This window comes from Colobus angolensis, unplaced genomic scaffold, assembly GCF_000951035.1.
Source record: "Colobus angolensis palliatus isolate OR3802 unplaced genomic scaffold, Cang.pa_1.0 Scaffold17, whole genome shotgun sequence".
Lineage (NCBI taxonomy): Eukaryota > Metazoa > Chordata > Mammalia > Primates > Cercopithecidae > Colobus > Colobus angolensis.
In genome coordinates this window covers 7,091,560-7,113,816 of record NW_012114821.1, presented here as the reverse complement: position 1 = coordinate 7,113,816, position 22,257 = coordinate 7,091,560, and the positions used below count along the sequence as shown (strand labels likewise).

Sequence of the window (22,257 nt, the reverse complement as noted above, 5' to 3'; positions counted from 1 at the left end):
CTGTATTACAACAGCATGCTCACATGTCTGCTCAACTCACTTCGATATACATTTGCAGACGACAGGAGGAATCTCCTGCAAACTTCGCATGCATGAAACTCTTTAAACTCACAGGATATACCTGGAGACTTCTGGCATGGGATTCACTTAATACCCCCTTCATTGAGAATTTATTTTTCTTTCAGATGTTCAAGGATTCTCATAACAATAACATAGCAATAGTTCTGCATGTGCCTCCACTTACATGACTTTGGACCAAGGGTGATGTGGATGAAAGAAAATTCAAGTTGTTCTGGGAGACTTTTTATCGATGAAAAATGAAATCCAACATCTTCTTGAGTTCAGTTGGATAATTACTTCGGGATCTATTCTCTACCTGATGCTATTTGGAGACTCGTTTTGCATTTTTGCTTCAGCAACTATTTATCACACTTAGTATGTTTTCGTAACAGCCTTCAAATATAAATAGAACTCAGTCCCTTCTATGCAGGAGTTCATGGCTTCGTGGAGCAGGAACAAAGTAACACAAATCATTAAACGAAACTGAGCCATGGCCGCCATGGAGCGCGGCACCGTGAAACACAGGAGCTCACCAGGAGCTCTCAGATCCCCGGATCTCAGACGGTTTCCCGAGAAGGCAGCCTTCGGTTTGGGCTTTGCAGGCCGATGGGGATTGTGTCGGGAAGAAAAACAAGGTGAGATGGGATAGTCCAGGCAGAGGCCATAGCTGGCAGAAAGACACTGGGGTAAGGACCCTAGTTTGGCCCCCTGAAGGTCTGAAATACAAGGTGTGCAGGAGGGCTGGGGCACCTCAGGGACAGATGAGAGGAGTATCACATGCCCATGGCTTTGACTTCCATCCTAAGCAATCATGCCTTCATCCTGCAGGTGAACAGGAACTACCAGGAGCTTTTTTTTTTTTTGAGACGGAGTCTCGCTCTGTCGCCCAGGCTGGAGTGCAGTGGCCGGATCTCGGCTCACTGCAAGCCCCACCTCCCGGGTTTACGCCATTCTCCTGCCTCAGCCTCCCGAGTGGCTGGGACTACAGGCGCCCGCCACCTCGCCCGGCTCGTTTTTTGTATTTTTTAGTAGAGACGGGGTTTCACTGTGTTAGCCAGGATGGTCTCAATCTCCTGACCTCGTGATCTGCCCGTCTCGGCCTCCCAAAGTGCTGGGATTACAGGCTTGAGCCACTGCGCCCGGCCTGCCAGGAGCTTTTAACCAGGACAGTGAGAGTTGTCCCTATGTTGGTTTCCATGCTTCCTGCAGCACACTCTGTATGGGAGGCTGTGCAAAGCAAAAGATGGCTCAGACAAGGTCTTCACCATACGGTGCCTTGTGGTTACAGAGGAAGTCCCTGTGAAGGGTGATCCTGACGTGTGGTGAGGTCTCACTGGGGCCAGAGGCTTTCCCATTCCATGGGACGGGCCATAGGAAGGCAGGCTGGGTATTGCTGCCAAGGCCCCTGGAACCTCCAGAGAGATGCACTGTGTGTACGACTGCAGAAAAGGCCGGGCAGAAGAGTTGAACCCTGTGCCCAGCTTCATGGTATGGCAGAGGGGGACCAGGAGACGGCTATGTGCCTGCTGGATGTCCACCTAAAGGGCGACCCCCAGTGAAGTTTTAGAGTTCAGACACTCACTATTCAAACCATGGTACACGATATCCCAGCTGCACCATCATCTCCAGGGAACTAGTTGGAATTGCAGAATCTCTTGCCCCACCTCAGCTCAAAAGAATCAGAAAGCACATTTTAACAAGATCCCCAGGTAATTCCCGTGCACATTAAAGTGTGAGAAGTCCTAAAATCAGAGAGAGAAATTGTTTTTTCTCAGCTGCCTCCAGCTGAGCTTCGTGTTCCCGGCTGCCCTGGGCAGGCTCTCAATAAGCTCAGAGTCGCCCTCTAGGGTTAATGCTGTGAAGTTACAGCACCAGGAATTCCCTGACCTGCGGGACAGGGAGAGGTAACAGTGACCACAGCGGACAGCCAGTCCCCAAAGCTTTAGTGTCCCCACTAGGAATCAGGCCTAATAAAACCTGCATCACAGCGTCAAACTGAGGACCCACTGAGCACACGTGTAACATACTAATCAATGGGACCAGTGCAGACTAGGTGCTCAGTTTCAAGGAACAGCTTTCTTTCACTCATTGTTGGAAGGTAGATGGTGTGCCAGAGGGCCTCTTATGCTCTTTACCCCCTTGAATTTGAGGTCAGCTCCTTCACAGCAGAACCTTGAGAAGTCACTGGGCCTCATGGGACCTGAGTGTCCTCTAGAATCCCTGACTTCAAAAGGATGTTAAATGAAACAATGCATTTAAAAACCCTCTGACAAGAGGACTGGTCAAAGCAAACAAACAAGAAACAAATCCCAAATACACAATCTCCGCCACTCCCGAAAACCAACAAAACAGGCTGCCCACAGTCAGAAGCTGCTCACTGATGCTTTGTAACTGTACTTATCATTAACGGCTCCTGCTAGGAGGGTATAGCTCTGGGAAAGAGTACATGACAATTTGGGATCTCCCAGAAGTTTACTGGGGGGCGACCAGGGAATTTTCTGGTATTATAGAAAACTCTACATTGCTGTGTTACAGAAAATTAAACCACAACAGCAACACTGCTCTCCAGTTGATACTCAGCATGTGTTAAACTTGTTTGTACCAAAGCACATGTCTGAGTTTCATTAGAACCTGCAGGTCCTCTGTGGGGAGTACACCCCACTTCCTAATCAGGCTTCACAGCAGGGGTCCTCAGTAACTGCTCCAACTCCCTGCATCCTGCATCCTCTCCAGCCTGCCCTGCATCCTCACCTGAGCTCCACCTAGGTGGGCCCCAAGTGCCCACGCTGCTTCAGGCTGGTGGGCCCTTACCCTGGGCTTTGCGTGGCTGTTCCCTCTGCCTTGAGGGTCCTTCCCTGACTGGTGTCTGATACCCTCCCACTCTTTCAGGGCAATGTCCCAGGCTCCATCCCTGCCTCCCCAGGCAAGATAAGGTGCCTGCGCCCCCTTGCTCCCACAGCCCCTCACCTCTCGCTCCCTGGTTCCAGTACTGACCACATCAGCAGTGTCCACCTAATCTGGGAACACTCTCTCTCACTGAGCTGCAAGCAAGTCCTGGCTGGTATCTTCCACCTTTGTATACCCAATGAATAATCGAGTGGTCAGCACACAGTAGATGCTAAGTAAACGTTTATAAGAATCGCATGGAGTAAAGATTCATCCACATCACTCCATTGCTGCAGAACTCTGCGTCTTCAAATTGCTTTAAATCACCCAAAACACTTTCCAGGCTTCCCAACTCCACCACTGGCAGGAATGGGGGAGACCAGGAGGTGGCGATGTTCTACCTCTAAACAGTGCTGCTGACTCAGCTTGCTCTTCAGGGATTTTTGGGAAGTGGGTGCTGTTTCTTCCACTCCAACAGCCAGGCCAGATCTTTAGCAAACCAAGGAGTAGGCAGAAACACACACCCATTCACCCTTTCTACCCTCTTCATGCAGCCACATCCCTGCAGTGGTTGGCTAATTTAGTTGCTTTGTATAAAATAAAGCCTGTGGCAACACAGTTACTCAAAACCAAGAGCTGGCAGCCCTGCAGCCTGGGGCGCCGCCCTAGAAAAGGAAGGCAACTAGTTGATCTCTCATAAAATATACTTGATCAAGTCGCTGGCAGCCTGCATCCTAAGCCCTGAATCTCCCACCAGAACCACTGTGGGAAACAGACAAGATAACATTGCAATGGAATGCAGGTGGCCTTGCGTTCAGGCCCTGGGCCCACCCCTCAGTGATTCGTGGACTTTAAGGAAGCCACATTTCTCTGTGTCCACTTAAAGCAAAATGATTGTGGATACTTGAGTACCTCCCTCCTTGTACTCCCAGGGCTGCAGCAAGGATAGAGCCTGGTGAACCACAGGTAGGGAGCCAGCACTCCCTAGGCCGGGTATGTTGGTATTGTCACTGTTGTAGTGACTGCAATTAACTTAATCACCATTTCCTGCCTCAAGATTCACTGCCTTTCCTTGTATGGTATTGTGATAGAAGGAAATTAAAATTTCTTATCTCCAAACATATTTCTTTGACGTATTTTGAAAAAGCTGCTGCTTGGCCACCAGGCAGAAGTGACCTCACAAAACTGCCTTAAGTGGGGAAAATTCATATCTGCAGAGAATCTCCATTAATGAAGCCAGGTCCCATCCCTTTTCCATGCCTTTCCCAAGATCCAGGAGGGATGGAGAGTTCCACACCTTTAAAAGTCTGAAAAGGAACACGTACCACCTATTCTCTGTGAGGGAGACTTCACCTACACAACAAGGCCACCTTGGCTGGCCAAGCCTCTTCTCTCCCTCCCATAACCTGCTTTGCCAGAATCTAAGCCTCCATCTTTCTGTAACCTTAAGGTGGTGTGTAAGTTTCTGTAACTCACTGGGAAATTGGGTCTTTAGGGGGCCAAGAGCCTACAGCCCACATAAATACACATACATATATATCTCTCTCCACAGTTTCTGTCACAGAGCTTCTATTAATAAAACCCTTGACATTTCTGAAGCCATAGGAACATCTTTTGTTATTCATAAATTCCTTTCGAACATATGCTAAATTGAGCCTGTACTCAGGAGGTGACTCTTGACAGACCTTTAGATAGCTTTAGGGTAGAGGCTGTTTGCCAGAAAGACCAACCCATGATTGGAGAGTTGGGAGTTTGAGCCCTGCCCCTGACCTCTGGAGAAAGGAGAGGGGCTGGGGACTGAGCTAGTCAACAATGGCCAATGATTTAATCAATAGTGTCTAATGTCAGGGAACCTCCATGAAAACCTTTAAGGGACAGGTCTTAGAGAGGTTCTAGGTTAGTGAACACCTTCACCTGCTAGGAGGATGGGGTATAGGTGAGGACGCCTTCACCTGCCAGGAGGATGGTGTACAGGTGAGGACGCCTTCACCTGCCAGGAGGATGGTGTACAGGAGAGGACGCCTTCACCTGCCAGGAGGATGGTGTACAGGAGAGGACGCCTTCACCTGCTAGGAGGAACTCTACAGGTGAGAGATCCCTGCACTTGGGTTCCTTGCAAACCTCACCCCATGAAACTCTTCATCTGGCTGTGCATCTGCATTCTTTGCAATATTCTTTATCATAGAACAGGTACAGTAAGAAAAGTGCTTCCTGAGTTCTCTGAGTCATTCAACAAGTTATTAACCTAGAGGGGGGCATCATGGGAACCCCTGATGTAAAGCTGATTGGTCAGAACTACTGCAGGCCCAGGACTCACAACTTGTACCTCAAATGAGGCCTGTCTTGTGGGGCTGCACCCCTAACCTGTGGGATCTGATGCTGAACCCAGGTAGACAGGATTGAGTTTGAATTGGATCACTAGACATCTAGCTTATGTCAGAGAGCTGGCAAGGTTGTTGGTGTGAGGAAAACTTCCATGCATTTGGTGTCAAAGTGTCTGTGGATACAGACAAATCCTAGTAGTTCCTTTCTCTACACAACTTGTCAGACTCCTTCCTCATGGCTCTCTGTGACTTGGAAATGTGTTTCAGCTCCATGGTGCCTGGGGCACACAGGCCTGTTCACTATTAGCCTGGGATCTCTCCACAGAACCTCAGTCACCCCATGCCCTCTGCCTTCCTGCAGCCCTGCCCACTGTTCACAAGCACAGCCTTGCACCTCATGCCTTGCTGCTTCCAGGTTCCATCTACTGCCTTAGTGCAAACAGAAAAGAGGCTCCATATTCTCTCCAGGCTTGGCTCCAACTTAGCCTCCTCTCTCAAGTCCACTGGAGTCAGCCTTGTCCTGGGTAGAAATAGTGACACATCAGCCTGGGATCCCTCTACCACATACTGATAGGGACAGAAGACAGGAAAATTCTGGGCAGAAGAGGCAAGGTCCTGGCAAGGGCCCCACCCTCAGGCCTGGAACTGTGACCCAAAGTAAGAACATTCATTTCTATTTTCCTGCTCAAATGTTGCCTTTTCAAAACATCCATGGCCAGCCACAACCCCCATCCTGTGCCCATAAAAACCACAGGCTATGCCAACAGAGGAGAAGAGGAGAAGCAGTTGGATGCCTCCCCAGAGACTACAGTTGCACACTGGAGAGAAGCAGCTTGACTTCAGAAGGATGGCTTGACAGCGTTGCTCCATAGTGGCATCTGGCTGGGGATTGCCAAACTCTGAGGGAAGATTATCTTCCCGCTCCACACCCTTTCCAGCTCCCCTTCCCACTGAGAGCCACTTTCATCAGCAATACAAGCCTCTGCATTCACCACCCTTCAATTCATTCACCACCCCTTCAATCGCTTCAACCTGAGTTTTCCTGGATGCCAAACAAGAGCTCGCGTACCACAGGTGTGGATTCAAAGGGCTGTCACACTGACTGCCCTCATGGGTGGAAAGCAGTCACCTCACGCAAAAAAGTGAAAAAGTGTTAACTGTTTTAAGTCTGATAAGAAACATTTACCATTTATTCTCTCTGAAGCCTGCTATCCAAAGGCCTTCATCTGCATAATAAGAACTTGGTCTCATCAAACCCTTATCTTAACCCAGACTCCCTTGTATTGATTCCAGGTTTTTAGATAACCTCTTTCAACCAATTGCCAATCAGAAAATCTTTGAATCTACCTATGATCTGGAAGCCTCGCCGCCCCCAGCCTTCAGTTGCCCCACCTTTATGGACCAAACCAATGCAGATCTTACATGTATTGACTGATGTCTTACGTGTCCTTAAAATGTATAAAACCAAGCTAAAGCCTGACCACCCTGGGCACATGTTCTCAGGATCTTCTGGGGCTGTGTCATGAGCCATGGTCACTCATATTTGGCTCAGAATAAATCTTCTCAAATATTTTATGGAGTTTGACTCTTTTCGTCAACACCAGGCCCATGGAATAGGATGAACAATGACAAGGACAGCAGTGACAATGGTGGTGGCATTTTGCCCCAAGCTCTGTTCTGAGCACTGTGTACCTGTGACCCCACTTCATTCTCCTATGGCCTGCCCAGTGCTGGACAGCCAGCTGGCTGATTCAGGACTGTGCCCTGCAGTCTGGGCAGAAGCCTTTATCCACTACTTTTGAGGTGATGCATGACACAGGACAACAGCACACACAGGTCCATTGGATCAGTAAATGAACATACCAAGTACAAGCTCCTTTTGCAGATAGGCCAATAGCCTCAGGGGTATGACATTAGTGGCTCCAGGGTCAGTCACTTCCTCACGTTTGCTACCATTCATCCACCAATTCTAGCATTTATTCAGAGCTTCTAGGTGCCAGGAGCCCTTCTAAGCAGTATAAGTTCCAGAGTGAAAAGATCACCTCCCTAGGCTATGTACTGCAGGAGCAAGGGGTCACCACTGAGTCTCTATGGCTGAGACCTGAAGAGCACTGGATCTGAGAAGCACTGGGGGTTGGGGAAATGTTTGTTAAATTAAAAACTCTCATGGGCCAAAAGACGAATGGCAGTTGTTCCCAGGAAAACGTTGATCCTTTTTGCCATGAAGACAAAAGGAACCTGGCCGTGTAACCATATTCCCTGCCAAAGGCATGAGTATCACCAAACTCTACTTTATGACCACAAAAAATGACAAGCCAAAGCTCCCATCATTTGATAAATACTTGCACTAGACCTGATGGTTTCCATTTTCTGCATTTACTGCACAGGGCCAGACCTCATGGACACCATCTCTATTCCCTGCACCGATGCTGCCTCCTGGGCTTGCATCACACTGGGGAGGGCTCAGCATCGCAGGGACCAGCTCGCATCGCAGGGACCAGAACAGGGACTAACCCTCTTCCGCCAGCACTGTGACTCTTGTCAGTGTGTGAGTCAGCCATGTTTCTTCATCCACTGAAAAGAATGTGATGGCTTATCTTATAGAATTATTTTATCAATTGCATGAGAAAATTCACGCAATGTAGCCAGGCAATCAGCCAGTGTGCCAGGCTTATTGGCTATGAGAAAAAGACATCAATGAAACCACCATTGCAAAATTGTAACTGAGCTGGTGAAAGAGACCTGAAATCACCACTTCCTTCTTGATTCGAACCTCTAAGCTGTCCTTGTTCATTCCTGGGCATAGGCCAAACGAACTTTGGGAGGAACTTAGTTTATAGTGTGAAACAAAGATAGCAGCCCTTTCCCAAAACAAACCCCCTTCTTGCCTGGTGAACTAGACTGCCTTTGTAAGACTAACAAACAAGCCAAAGTCTTAGAAATTATGGTTTAGGAGTCATGCAGCTGGAGGCTACAAGATTCTGACCCTCCTCAAATTGCTTCTATGGAATAATATCACTATTGTAAAACCTAAGATATTTTGCAGACCCTGCACTTGATGGATCAGTTGGCATCACCCAGATTGATAAACTTGCTCATCTAGTCTTGTGGTCCCCACCCAGGAACTGACTCAGTGCAAGAGGACAGCTGGACTCATCCCCAACCCAACCAATCAGCACTCCTGACTCACTGGCCCTTACTCAGCAAATTATTCTTAAAAACTCAGATCCCCAAATGCCTGGGGAGACTGATTTGAGCAATAATAAAACTCAGGTCTTCTGTATAGCTGGCTCTGTGTGAATTACTCTTTCTCTATTGCTATTCCCCTGTCTTGATAACGGAGCTCCGTCTAGGCAGTGGGTAAAGTGAACCCATTGGGTGGTTGCATCAGTGAAAACAGATTGATTTTTATCCCCGTATTACAGATAAGAACATCATGGTTCATGAAGATTAAGCAACTTGCCTAAAGTCACACAGTGAGTAGGTAGAGAATTCAAAGCCATGTCTCCCTGGCTCTGATGTGCATAATCTTTGCAATACAGGACTCCCCATCACTACCACCCACTAGCCACCACGCACCATCATGTGACGTACAAGGAGAAAACAGGCAGTGGTCCCTGCCTGCTCTCACAACCGCAGTGCAGCAGCAGGCCCTGTCCGGTGACCTGGTTGGGACTCTGGAGGCAGAAGGCCTGCTGCGTGTGAGCACCAATTCCTCCCACCACTTACCAGGTGACTTTGGACAAGTGCTTTGGTAACGGTGAAATCTCAGGGGCTATAGAAAGATTAAAGGGGATTTTATTGACAAGCACTTAGAACTGTGCCAGGCTGAGAATCCCTGCTGATTAAATATAAGTCGGTGATGCTGGTGCTATGGTGATCCCGGACTAGGGAAGAGAAGCTCCTGGAAACCTGAACATAACAGGCACGGAGACCAACACAGAGAACCTGCAGGACACACCCAGGAGGAAAGAGAGTGGGCGTATTGACAAATAGTCAAATAGTCACGAATCAGCTCTTCAGCCTGATCTCGTGATGGGAAATGGAAAAGCTGAATTGGAAAGCTGCCTGTTCCTGTGTTCCTTGTTGTTTCAATTGCTAAAACTAAATTTCTGATAATTTACAGAGTAAAGCAGTTTCCCCTTGGGATGCTGAGTTGCACCTCCACAGGTACGTGGCTCTGGCCAGGCCCTCAGGGGATGGAGTCTGAGGCAGCCCGAGCCAGCCCTGGAAGGAGAGGCCATCTCACCAGAGAAGAGCAGACCCCCTGAGCAGAGCACTTAGGAGGGTCCTTGCTTGAACTCTCTAGTGGTCCTCTCGGAACAAACCTACTATGTAGATGAGGAGTCCCAGGCCCCAAAGGGTGAGCCCATTGTCTCAGGTCCCACAACTGCTCCAAGGGGAAGCTCAGAGCCTGGATTTAAACTCAGGCCAGCATGGCTTTGAAGCTTCTGGTCCCTGCCTAACACAGTGGGTGCATTGAGGTTCATTCAGGGAAGGATGAGAGTTGTAGCCATCTGGAGCCCAGGGCCTCCTGTCTACCCAGCTGCCCACTCAGACACACATCATCAATACTGCATCAGAGTCGGAGCATATGAGCCCCCAAGTGTGGACATTAGGTCTTTGACTCATCTCAGTGGCTCTTACACACTCTCCAAATGGACTCCTGTGTTGCCTTCCTACAGTCTGCTGACCGTGCATTTATGATAATCAGTGCTTGGCATGTGTTTCCCTGTTATTGCTACAAGCCAAGCCCCACCCCTTCTCCCAGGCTGCAGTCCAATGGCCCCTCCCCGAAGACCCTCCACCTCTAAGCTCCCAACACCCTCCTCGGTCTCTGCCTCCGCATTCCGCCCTCTCCAGGGATCTCCTCTGCATCCACCGTGAGAGTGGATTTTACGAACTTTCTAACATGCTCTAAAGCAGGGGTTCTCAACCCTGGCTGCACATAATATTCATCTGGGGAGCTCTGAATAAAAACACAGTATCTGAACTCCAATCCCAGATCTTCTGTTTCAGCCAGTTTGGGCATCCAGACTCAGGCAAAGATGCATCGTTAAAGTTCCAAGGATGATTCTAAGGTACAGCCAGGGTTGAGAAACACTGGTTTAACAGACAGAGATGTCAGTTTGGGGATGAGAGTTTGGGTCCTGCTTCTAGTACTAATTAGCTGTGTTAGTCACCCTGGTATAGACTTCTTTCCAACCTTAATTTGCCTGTTCTTCATATAAAAATAAGAGTACTCACCCAGATATCCAACACGAGGGGGATGTAAAAGTGTTCCAGAGATAGTAAATAGCAGCAGCATGCATTTGTCAAATATTTATTCAGCCTTTACTCTTAATGCACGCTTGATGAGGTTTTTTTGGCAAATGCACGTGACTGTTTTCATTGTCATCACTGACTCTAGCATCCCTGCCACGTCTGAGGCCATCTGTGCACAGGTACAAGATTCTGTCATGTTACTAGTCAACAAATGTTTGTTCGATGGATGGGTAACGGACAAATACATATGTGTTGTCTAAGCTTCAGGGAAACAAAAATCTGCGAACATGTTTAGTTTTTCCAAAATATCTAACAAGGCACATACTTATAGAACACAGTGATGTAGGGTAACAGGATGTAAGAATATTTCTCCAGCTTGTTATCTAGAGTGAAGTCACAAGTGGTGTCTTTTCACTTCTTTTTTATATAGCAAGCAAGCAACTGTATTTGTCTTGCAAAACTACTGCCATTCATTCAGACCCCAGCGCCAGCTCTCCAATTACCTGCAGCTCTGAGCACAGCTGAGAAAGTGTTTCTTCAACAGCAAGGGCCTCTAGAAAGAAAAAATAAACTGTATGATTCAACGAACACACAGTGAAACGCAGCAGTTGCTATTAAATGAAAAAGCAAAAGTTTCACATTGGCATTAAAGTCACAGAGACCAACACATTGCTGAGGACCTTCTGTCTATTCTAACTTCCCAATGGAATTGTGCTTATCAGGAGAATAAACCTGATTGGAGCCATGAACTGAGTACTAGATAAAAGCCAATATCACCCCATGCACACAGTTATGAGAAGCAGCACGTCCCAAATTCATACAGCACTTGTGTGGCCCGGAGAGATTCCACATTTATTTCTATTTTTGCAGGTACACACACACACACACTCACACACACACACACACACACACACAGAGAGAGAGATACATCTGTGCATCATATACAGAACATGGATTTGAATCTCTATCTTAAAGATAAAATATCAGAAGCCCTGAGAACCTCCTGCTCAGCCCCACCGGCTCTGATACTGAAGAATGTGGCCATCTTATTAACAGAAACCAGGTGGCCTCTGGTCATTTGTTTTCATGGTCACAGTTGTGACTGGGTTTGAACGCTCCTCTGGTTCCATGATGCTGTGGTCAGTCATTTGTACATGGTTCTGGCATGGATTTTAATTAAAGCATGCTTGCCTAGGTGAGTGGAAACAATCTCCTAGCAACTTACGGTCCTTGCTGATGACCTAATTAGTAGATACCTCTCTACTCTATCGCTGAATTCAGGTCCCTGAACTCCACAAGGCAAAATGAACTTTTGATACACTACTCATGGCTATGTATTCTCAGTGTCTAGCACAGAATCTGACACATAGTACATGTCCAGTAAAATGTGATGAGGGTGTGAACGAACAAATAAATTCAGCTCCTTTGAATAAAATATAATATTAAAAGTTATATCAGGAATCCAACAGCTACTGAAAAATCTCCATTTTTTCATTTGAGCTATATAAAGTCCCTCTGATTCTGTACATGTCTTGCCTGCATGCATAAGATTTGAACTTGAAAAAAATTCAATGATTGCATGATTCAAAGAGTAGTGCCTGAGTACAGGATTTGTCTAAGATGTGAGAGCTGATAAAGCTTATGGTAAGAAGGCTCTGGATTCAATTCAACAACTGTAACCTTGTACCTACTCCTTTACTCTACATACCAGAGACAGTGCAGCAGGGATCTGAGGGGAATCAGCTCTCAAAGACCTCAGTCTAGCTGGGAAGCAAAATATGCAAATACATCTTTTTTACGTGATGATTTCAGTACAGCAACAAACAATGAACAAGGCCATCAACCCAGTCAAAACCACAGTTATCTCAGCAGTTGAGGTCTAGGGGTAAAGATAGGGAAGTCAAGGTACCTAGCAGAGTTCTGATGTTGAAATGAGTGTTATCCTTGAAAAACAGGCTGAGGACTTGGCCTCTGTTCTAGAGGCAATGAGGCCTTATTAGAGAACTTTGAGCAGAACCAGGACATATCACCTGTTGTTACTGAGTGTGACATGATACAGAGGACTCTGCCCCAAGGGATCAGCACAGGATCCCTGAGCTTCTGTCATGGATCTGCCACACATCACTGTGTGATGCTGAGCAATGCTTTTACCTCTCTGAGTTTCAGGACCACCGTCTGTCAATCAACAGAGATTCAAGCCCACTGATTTCCATGATGTCTCATCTTTGGAAAATCCATGTGCAAAAGTCAATTGATCCCAAGATAAACAAATGTAATGGATACTAAGAAGTGTCTATGATCATCCAGATCAAGCATAGATAGATGCATATGTGTATATATATAGTTCTTTGAGGATTGTTTTACACTCTTTTAAGTTACAATTCCATAATTACAGATTAATTAAGAAAAGGCTATAAACTAGCATTTTCCTCTAGAAAGCAAACTAAAATTATGCAGTGGGGTGGCAGGTGTGTAATAGGTAATAGATGTCTAGCAGATGAATGCGTGAGTGAATGAATGTGCCTTAAAGAGCATGTGTCTTCTCTTACTGTATTTGCATTTCCCAGATCCTCTCCTGCTAGAATAATGAAAATCACAGCCCAAACCTACCTGGACCAGTGTTATTCCTGTGACATTTACAAAAGCATGCCTGCTTTTCCCCATCCCTTGTCTGGAGGAGGCACATGAGCTGCTGGGATGGGCTTGCCCCTGTCCTGGGCCCTTACCCAGCTCCGTGTGTGGCAGCTCCGGGATGTCCCGCATGATCACCAGGAAGTGGAGACGGAGTCCCCGATAAGCGTGGAGGAGCAACAGGCACAGGTCTCGGTGCCACTTGTGTGCGTGCTGCATGCAGTTCTCAGAGGTGATGTAGAAGCTTCCCTACGGAGTGAAACAGAAACAGAGGTTGAGGCATATTGCACCTGGCCCAGGTAGCACAGGGCCCTGACGCTCCATCTGCCCGCACCCACATTCACAAATGTTTGGAGGTTCAGGGAAGGAAGCAGACCCCATCCTGAGTAAAACTGGGACATGGTTGAAGATTCCAAGAAAAAGAGAGTCCTGAGCTGGAATCGCTTCTTTATCCCTCCAGGTAAGAAAACACTGAAATCTGCCACACCTTTGTCTTATATTCAGATTAAAATAATAAAATAGCAACGATAATCACAATAATAATCAATGATCGTGAAGGTGATGAGGACACTGGCCTCACAGGTTTGAGACAACCAAGTGGCCCCACTTACAAGCTGATATGGTTTGGCTCTGCGTCCCCACTCAAGTCTCACCTTGAATTGTAATAATCCCCACGTGTCACGGGAGGGACCCAGTGGGAGGTAATTAAGTCATGGGGGCGGGTTTTTCCCATGCTGTTCTTATGACACTGAATAAGTCTCATGAGATCTGATGGTTTTACAAAGGGCAGTTCCCCTGCAAATGCTCTCTTGCCCGTCGTCATGTAAGACATGACTTTGCTCGTCCTTCACCTTCTGCCATAATTGTGAAGCCTCCCCAGCCATGTGGAAGTGTGAGTCCATTAAACCTCTTTCCTTTATAAATTACCCAGCCTTGGGTATGTCTTTATTAGCAGCCTGAGAACGCACTAATACACAAACCTCCTTTCCCCACCACTGCAGGGTACACTATAGAGGCCATGGGACAGGTGGCTGTGGGCTCCTTTTCATAGAGAGAGAAGAAATTTAGAAAGTCCTTTGCAGCAGGTGAGTGAGCAGTAGGTCATGCTGAAAAGGAGGAAAAGAAAGTGTCATTGTAATGTAGAAAGAAGTTGTGAGGTTAAGTAACCAATGCTGAAAGCATACCTGTAAACAGCTCTGCACACACCTGTAAATAGCTCTGCACACACCTGTAAACAGCTCTGCATGTGAGCATGCAGTGTCACAACACTGTAACACTATATTTTGTTTGTAGAAATAGAATGGATTAAACTGGTAGAATTACAAAGTAGTTTGTCCAATGAGGAAAAGACACCTAAGTCTACAGTGCACTTGGAGACCTAGGCTTGATGCAAAGGAACGAACAGGATGGTTCTTTCTCGCCAACTCAACAGAGAAGGATGTCCTGAGGTGAATTTCAAGAGAGATTTGTTCTTAGAGCAGAGAAAGGAATTGTGTGGGAAAAGGCCTGGGCACACAGGTGGGAGTCTTCAGTAGTGTGCTGGTGCCCATCTACTGCTCACATGGCCGTGATGGGAGGAGGCAGTGGCTCTTCATGTTCCCATGCTGCCTTGCCTGCCTGCTGGAAGAAACGCCAGGTGAGGAATTGGTGGCATTTCACCTTGGCTTTTGTGAGTGAGTCTGCACAGCCAGTGACCAGAGAGCCTCCTGCCTTGCTTGGTCTCCTTTCTCCTAGCTGCCATCCAAGAGGGCTGAGTTGATCCAGTGTGGGCTGGGTAAGTCTCCTGGAGTCGACACACATCTGCACATCATCTGAACTCCCAAGGGTGTTGCATAGGCAGATAATGTCGGGCACTATTATACCCTCTCTAACCACCATACCACAATGATTGTCATGTGTGATACGAGGTGCTACAAATTAGGAAACAGATAGAAGTCTCAGGCCTGCCACGGCCTGCCACCATCTACCTCCGATACTGTCTTAGGTGAGAAACTATGAGAAACCAGGAGAGGGTCAATGAGTTGTGCTCTCAGGAGCAACATCTGTGTAGCTGTAAAGCAGGACGGGTGGAGGAACTGCACTGCGTTGTCCTGTGGGTGCAACAGAGACCTCAGCTGATGCCATGGGGAGTGCTGGGCCTGCAGAGTTCTCTGGCCTTGGGGCAAGGACCAGGTCTTTGTACCCGTTCACTGATCAGTACTTGGTGTGGGTTACCCTATGTATTAGTCTGCTTTCACAGTGCTATAAAGAAATACCTGAGACTGGGTAATTTATAAAGGAAAGGTGTTTAATTGACTCACAGTTCCCCATAGCTGGGGAGGCCTCAGGAAACTTACAATCATGAAGGAAGGGAAAGCAGGCACATCTTACAAGGCATGAGGAGAGAGAAATGCAAAGGAGGAACTTCCAAACACTTATGAAACCATAAGATCTCATGAGAACTTACTCACTACCATGAGAACAGCAGCGGGGAAACTGCCCCAATGATCCAATCACCTCCTCGCTCAACATGTGGGGATTACAGGTTCTTCCCTTGACACATTGGGATTACAGTTCAAGATCAGATGTGGGTTGGGACACAGAGTCCAACCATATCACCCTGGCAGGGAAGTGTGACCTTGGGGGAGCAGCTCTCTCCAGATAGGGCAGTCTCCATGCTTAGCCAATTGCTGTTGGCCACCAACATTCCCAGCAGTGTGAAGAGCGAATGGCTCAGGTCTGAAGGTAGGGCTGGACATCACACCACAGAGTACGGGAGAGAGACCCTCTGCAGAACTTGACCCTCCATGGCTTGCATTTCTCAGCTCTGAAACCTGGCCTTGGATTAAAAGCTTGTTAAATTCTTTCTGATTTGAATTTAAGACATTCAGCAGGTTTTGGAATCAGAAGACTTGTCCATTTTAGAACCAGAAAACTGGTTCTAAACCAACTGCCCTGTCTGCGTTCAGGGTAACCCATATATTCACATTTCTCCACTTTCCTATTATATTAAGGTTTAATACAGAGAAGCCAGTACAGCTGTAGAAAGTCGAGGAGAGCTTGTATGCAGCACGGAGCACGTCAGACCAGCCAGATCTGTGGAGCAGGAAAGAAGTCACTGCTTATGAAGCATCTAGATAGTCCTATTGTACTTTATCTCCTTTGATCTTCAGCAAGCACCATGAAAGGCAGATACTCTCATTTTGATTTTCAAAACGGAATATAAATATGGTGAAACAAAACCCTACCAATATCATCAAAGTAAACACAACATGAAGCGTCCCATTCCCCATAGTCTAATAATTTTTTTTCTTGTGGATTCTTCTGGAATACTGCCCATCTATGCTTTAGTATATGTATACATACTTACTATATGTGTGCATGTCTTGAAAACACGCACAGACACACTTATAAGTTGGAGAATGCTCCAGACATTTCTCTGTTTCTTGCTTTTATCACCAAACGTTAGAATTCGTTCTGACCAGATCAAACAATAATAATAGAAACTCTTATTTCCATTTCATAGATCAAAAGACTACGACTCAAAGACCTGAGTGACATGTGCAAGGTCACTCTGCTTGCCAGCAGCAGAAATGCTTCTCAGGACTCAGGGCTGAAGCGAGGTTGCCCTTTCTCGGCATGCCACACCTGCCTCTGAAACCAGGCCTGGCAGAGAACACATGCTGGACCAAGCTCCGCTTGCTTTGACTGAGGCATTCAAGTCCTGCAGTGCCTCTGACAGCTGTGACGAAGCAGAAATGAAAGCAGAAAGGGGATTAACAAAGGCACCAAATACAGTAGTCATGAATCCCCAGCTGGCCTCAAGCAGTCCTGAGAATCCCGTTTTCAGGTCCCGCTACCTGCCACAGCTCCACTGTCCCATCACCCTGGTCTCATTCCGCAAAGCTTCAGGACATATTAAAGAAGGCAAGGAATCTATGAAGTCTCTTATCAAGTTTGACTTTTAAAACTAGACGCCAATGTCATAGAGATTTTTCAAGAGACACTTAAAGAAAACTTTGGGGAATCTTCACGAGGCTGATTTAGTATGATTATTGAAATAATAATAAGTCAAAATGCTAATCCAAAGAGAAATCCTGAAAAAAAATATTTATGGCTAGAGAGTATTATAAACAAAACAAAACAAAAATAAACCTTCCATTCTTCATAAATTGCTCAGCAGCACGACGTATTGAAAGTGTGCGATGCACTGCAGAAAATCCCATTCGCCAGTCCTGCAGACCTGCAGAGTCAGTGTCAGAGTGGACGGGCCAGTGTGCGTCCATTAGAATTGCACGAAGAGCATGGAAAAACCTTGCGCCATTTCCCTAGCACAAAGCAGTAACATTTTAGCAACAGTCTTTCCAGCAATCTGAAATGAAAACCCTAAATAATAAAACAAGAATCAAGGAGGCAGGCAGATCATTACATTGTGAATGAACTCGCAGATAGAAGGCCCCTGGCCTGGGCCTGTCCCACAACAGAAGCAGGACAAAAAATAGGCACCTTTCAGCTGAGCACAGTGAGTCATGCCTGTAATCCCAGCACTTTGGGAGTCTGAGGCGGGCGGATCACAGGAGGTCGGGAGTTCGAGACCAGCCTTACCAACATGGAGAAACCCCGTCTCTACTGAAAATGCAAAATTAGCTGGGAGTAGTGGTGCATGCCTGTAATCCCAGCTACTCAGGAGGCTGAGGCAAGAGAATCGCTTGAACCTGAGAGGTGGAGGTTGTGGTGAGCCAAGATCATGCCATTGCACTCCAGCCTGGGCAACAAGAATGAAACTCTGTCTCAAAAAAAAAAAAAAAAAAAAAAGGCACCTCTCCCCTTCTGAGACCGAAGTAAGTCCACTGCAAATGGGAAAATATTTGTATGGTTAAATATGGAATCTGCAGCATGAGATACAGGGCAAACAGTCTATTTTTTGTTTGTTTGTTTGTTGTGCTTGAGATAAGGCCTTGCTTTGTTACCCAGGTTGGAGTGCAGTGGCGCAATCATGGCTCATGGCAGCCTTGACCTCCTGGGAGCAAGTGAGATCCTTCCACCTCAGTCTCCTGAGTAGCTGGGACTACAGGCATGTGCCATCACACTTGGCTAACGTTTTAACTTTTTTGTAGAGATGAGGTCTCACGATGTTGCCCAGACTGCTTCTGAACTTCTAGGTTTAAGTGATCCTCTCTCCTCCGCCTCTCAAAAGTAGTGGGATTCCAGGCATGAGCCATGCCCAATTAGTCTTCGTTTTTGCTTTCCTACTTCCTACCAATGTCACCTTGGGGAGGTTTCTTCCCCTCCCCACACAGCAGGTTCATCACTGAAAAGAGGGCACAGTTCTGAAATCAGCGTCAGAGGGTTGCTGTTAAGGATTAAATGAGATTATTCCAGCAAAATGCAGACTTATGTAACGCTCCAGTGTAAAGTCAGTGCACACTAAGAGGAACTTTTGCTTACTTAGGACACGCTCATTGACGGCCTCGGTGAACGTGTCTATGCATGGTGCAGCTTAAGATTCAACAGTGGTCCACTTAGAAGCCTAAGAATGAATTTTAACTTAGTGGGGAGCTCCACAGGGACACAGTTTGGTTTTGAAGGCAGAATCTGGAGTCAAACAGGCCTGTACCTCGCTCACAGTGGCACCCTCACTAGCAAGTTGCCTGAGCTAGACCTTTAACGTAGGAAATGCCAGTTTCCTAACGAGGAAAGTCAGGATAAAGTTAGTTAAAATGCTTATGGAGTGCTTGGTTTACATACAGTTTAGTACTTGATAACGGTTAGCTAAGATGTTTTACTTTCTACATCATTTATTTCCTAACAGAGTATATACAAATCAGACATAGCTAAGCTTGTTATCAACTCTTTCCTTTTTGCAAATGTCTCTCAAATCTGCATCTCTACATCTAATTCCTGCACTGGACTCTAGATCTCCATTGTCTAAACTTCCGATTGGCTGGCTTGCCAAGCTGTCACAAAGCCATCTTACATGGAGTTCACCAGATTCTTCTTTTCCTTCTGGTCTTCCTCAACGGACCCCACTTTTCCCAGCACCCAAGAACACAACAAGTTCTTCCAGATTCCAGACTTCGTTCTCACTTTGAGCATCTGTCAGAACGTCTTGATGGTTCTACCTCTAAAATTCTCTTACCTCTGCCCCAGGGTGAGCTGTCTCTATTGCTTACTTGAATTATTAAACACATCCATCTAACGTGTCTTGCTGTTCTGATCTTACCTTCCACCGCAGCGCCTGTCTGTGCAAGCGGGTCATATCATTAGCCACTGTTTGTAAGATAAAGTTCGAATTCTTTTGTTTGCCATTCAAGGACTTTACACCTTAAAGCAGTAGTCCCCCTCCTTTTTGGCACCAAGGACTGGTTTCATGGAAGATGATTTTTTCCATGGACTGAAGTTGTGGGGGATGGTTTTGGGATGATTCAAGAGCATTACATTTACTGTGCACTTTATTTCTATTATTATTACATTGTAATGTACAATTAAATAATTATACAATTCACCATAATGTAGAGTCAGTGATAGCCCTAAGCTTCCCAGAACTAGATGGTCCCATCTAGGGGTGATGGGAGACAGGGACAGATTATCAGGTATTAGATTATCAAAAGAAGTGAGTAACCTAGATCCCTCCCATGTACAGTTCACAATAGGGTTCATGCTTGGGAATCTAATGCCACCACTGACCTGACAGGATGTAGAGCTCAGGTGGTAATGTGAGTGATGGGGAGCAGGTGTAAATACAGATGAAGCTTCACTGGCTCACCTGTCACTCACCTCCTACTATGCAGCCCGGGTCCTAACAGGCACAGGCCAGTACCAGTCTGTGTCCCAGGTTTGGGGACTGCTGCCTTAATGCATCACATTCCCAGACGCACCTGCTATCTCTTGTTTTCCTCCAGGACTTTAGTGGCACTTCTCTACAGGGCCTGTGCTCTTGCTGCTGGAAACGTCTTTCTGAATTAACCCTACTCATCACCAAGACGCAGGTCAAATGTCACCTCCTCTGTGGCATTCTCCAATCATCCCCTCCTTATGCATACCTCAATAGACCATTTCTTCCTGTATCTCTCATTCCAATACTCCCTGAACACTTTGGGAGTAAAAAGACTTTTTTACTTTTTAGTTTTATTTTTCAGGTTGTCTTTGAGATTGAAACAATTGGCACCTAGATTTCACTGAATACACAGAGAAAGAATGAACGAATGAGTGAGTCATAGCATTCTCTACAGGGCACCCCAATGGCATGACAGTGTAGACCTGATGTATATAGGCCTGGCCCCAGGGTCCAGCTTACCCTCACTGCCTCCTACTTTAGAATCGTGGAACATTCACACAATTCTGGGATTTGGATTAGGATTTCCTAGATTACAGTAATAATGATGCTATAGAAATGTATATCCTATAGAAATGTACTTGTTTATACTTTATATGGAATATGTATGTAACCCGATTTTAACTCAGCCTGGGGTAAATACTTTTCAACATGATTCAAACAGACCCATAAAAGCAAGACATATTTTTAACCGAGAAATATCAATATATTGTTTGTGTTACAATTACGGAGGAACTCATAAATGGAATTGGCTTCTAATATTCCAGAGGTTTACTGAAAAAAGAAATTTAAGGTTTATCAGACCTCAAAATCTATAATGTTATTAACAGTTCATTATATGTCTGCTGTGTGTCTGGTACTATTCTTAGTTCCTGGATTCCTCTTCTTGGTGATTCAGTGAGTTTTACATTATTATCCCATTTTCACTGATAACAAAACAGTATCATCATAAAAAACAGCTAACACTTACTATTTGACTCTTAAATGTCAGGAACTAAGTGCTTCATGTGTATGAAGCATTTAATTCTCTTGCCAATCCTATGCAATAAGCCTGAGTACTTACACCCATTTTGGAGAGTGGAAAAGTGAACCTTAAAAGGGTAAATAACATTTGCAGGTCTCACGGCAAGAAAGCGGCAGCTCAAGAATCCAGACATGATGTGCTGCTGGAAGACCCCCTACTTTTTCATCTCGATGCTGAACTTCCTCCTTGAACTGAGCTTCAGGCAGTTTAGATAGTTTGCCTGTGTTCACACATCTAGGAAACAGTCGAGTTGAACTTCTAACTCAGGTCAGGGCCCAGGTTTAAAAAGGAAACCAGCTTCATCAATTACAAAGAGAAGCAAAGCCTCTTGTGCCAGCTGTAGCTTTGCCGCTAACTAGCTGCGATCTGGGAAAATCGCTTACCGTTCTGGCTCTTTAATACCTTCTCTGTCAGCCACAAATTGCTGAGCTTTTAGTCAGCAATACCTAAATTATGTGTCCCTGTACTCTGGATTGTGGCGACCAGCTTTGAGTTGAATGGCAGGTATTTCTCATCAAAAATTTAAAATATGAAATTCAAAAATGGCTTTTTCTATTAATACCAATGGAGTCAAAGGTACCCATGTTGTCTCCTCATTGACATTCCAGGGAGTGTATCTGAGTATGAGAAAAAGGGAGCAGGAGCTGCTGGACTAGAACCGAGGGGTGGGGGTAGGAGTGGGAAGGCAATTGAGAAACCTGAGTCAAGGTCATGTTCTGACCCAGGTATCTGCTCCATTCATTATGCATGTATGGTCTTGCTGCCCTCCCACTTCACACAGCTCCAGCAGCACCTCCACCTACACACAGCTCAGCATCCCCTCTCCACCTATGCAAGACTCCAGCATCCCCTTCACCTACACACAGCTCCAGCATCCCCACCGTCCATGCATAGTTCAGCATCCCCTCCACATACCCAGGACTCCAGCAGCACCTCCACCAAAGAACAGTTCAGTATCGCCTCCACATATGCAAGGCTCCAGCATCCCCTTCACTACCCACAGCTCTATCATCCCCTCCACTTACACCTACACACAGCTCTATCATCCCCTCCACCTATGCACAGCTCTACCATCTCCTCCACCTACCCAGGGCTCCATCATCCCCTCCACCTACACACAACTCCACCATCCCCTCCATCTACACACAACACCAGCATCCCCTCCACCTACCCAGAACTCTATCATCCCCTCCACCTACACACAACTCCACCATCCCCTCCACCTACACACAACACCAGCATCCCCTCCACCT

The 22,257-nt window shown here is 46.4% G+C and overlaps 1 protein-coding gene across 2 annotated transcripts in view; it reads right to left on the bottom strand.

The window, feature by feature from the left end:
- Positions 1 to 22,257, bottom strand: part of FAM135B (family with sequence similarity 135, member B) — a 298,084-nt gene that overhangs the window by 58,200 nt on the left and 217,627 nt on the right. For both annotated transcript variants that reach the window (XM_011938131.1, XM_011938133.1), the window contains exons 8-9: positions 13,262 to 13,415; positions 11,039 to 11,088 (exon numbers count right to left, since the gene is read on the bottom strand). In XM_011938131.1, coding sequence (XP_011793521.1) covers positions 11,039 to 11,088; positions 13,262 to 13,415 — 204 coding nt within the window. The remainder of the gene's footprint in view (positions 1 to 11,038; positions 11,089 to 13,261; positions 13,416 to 22,257) is intronic.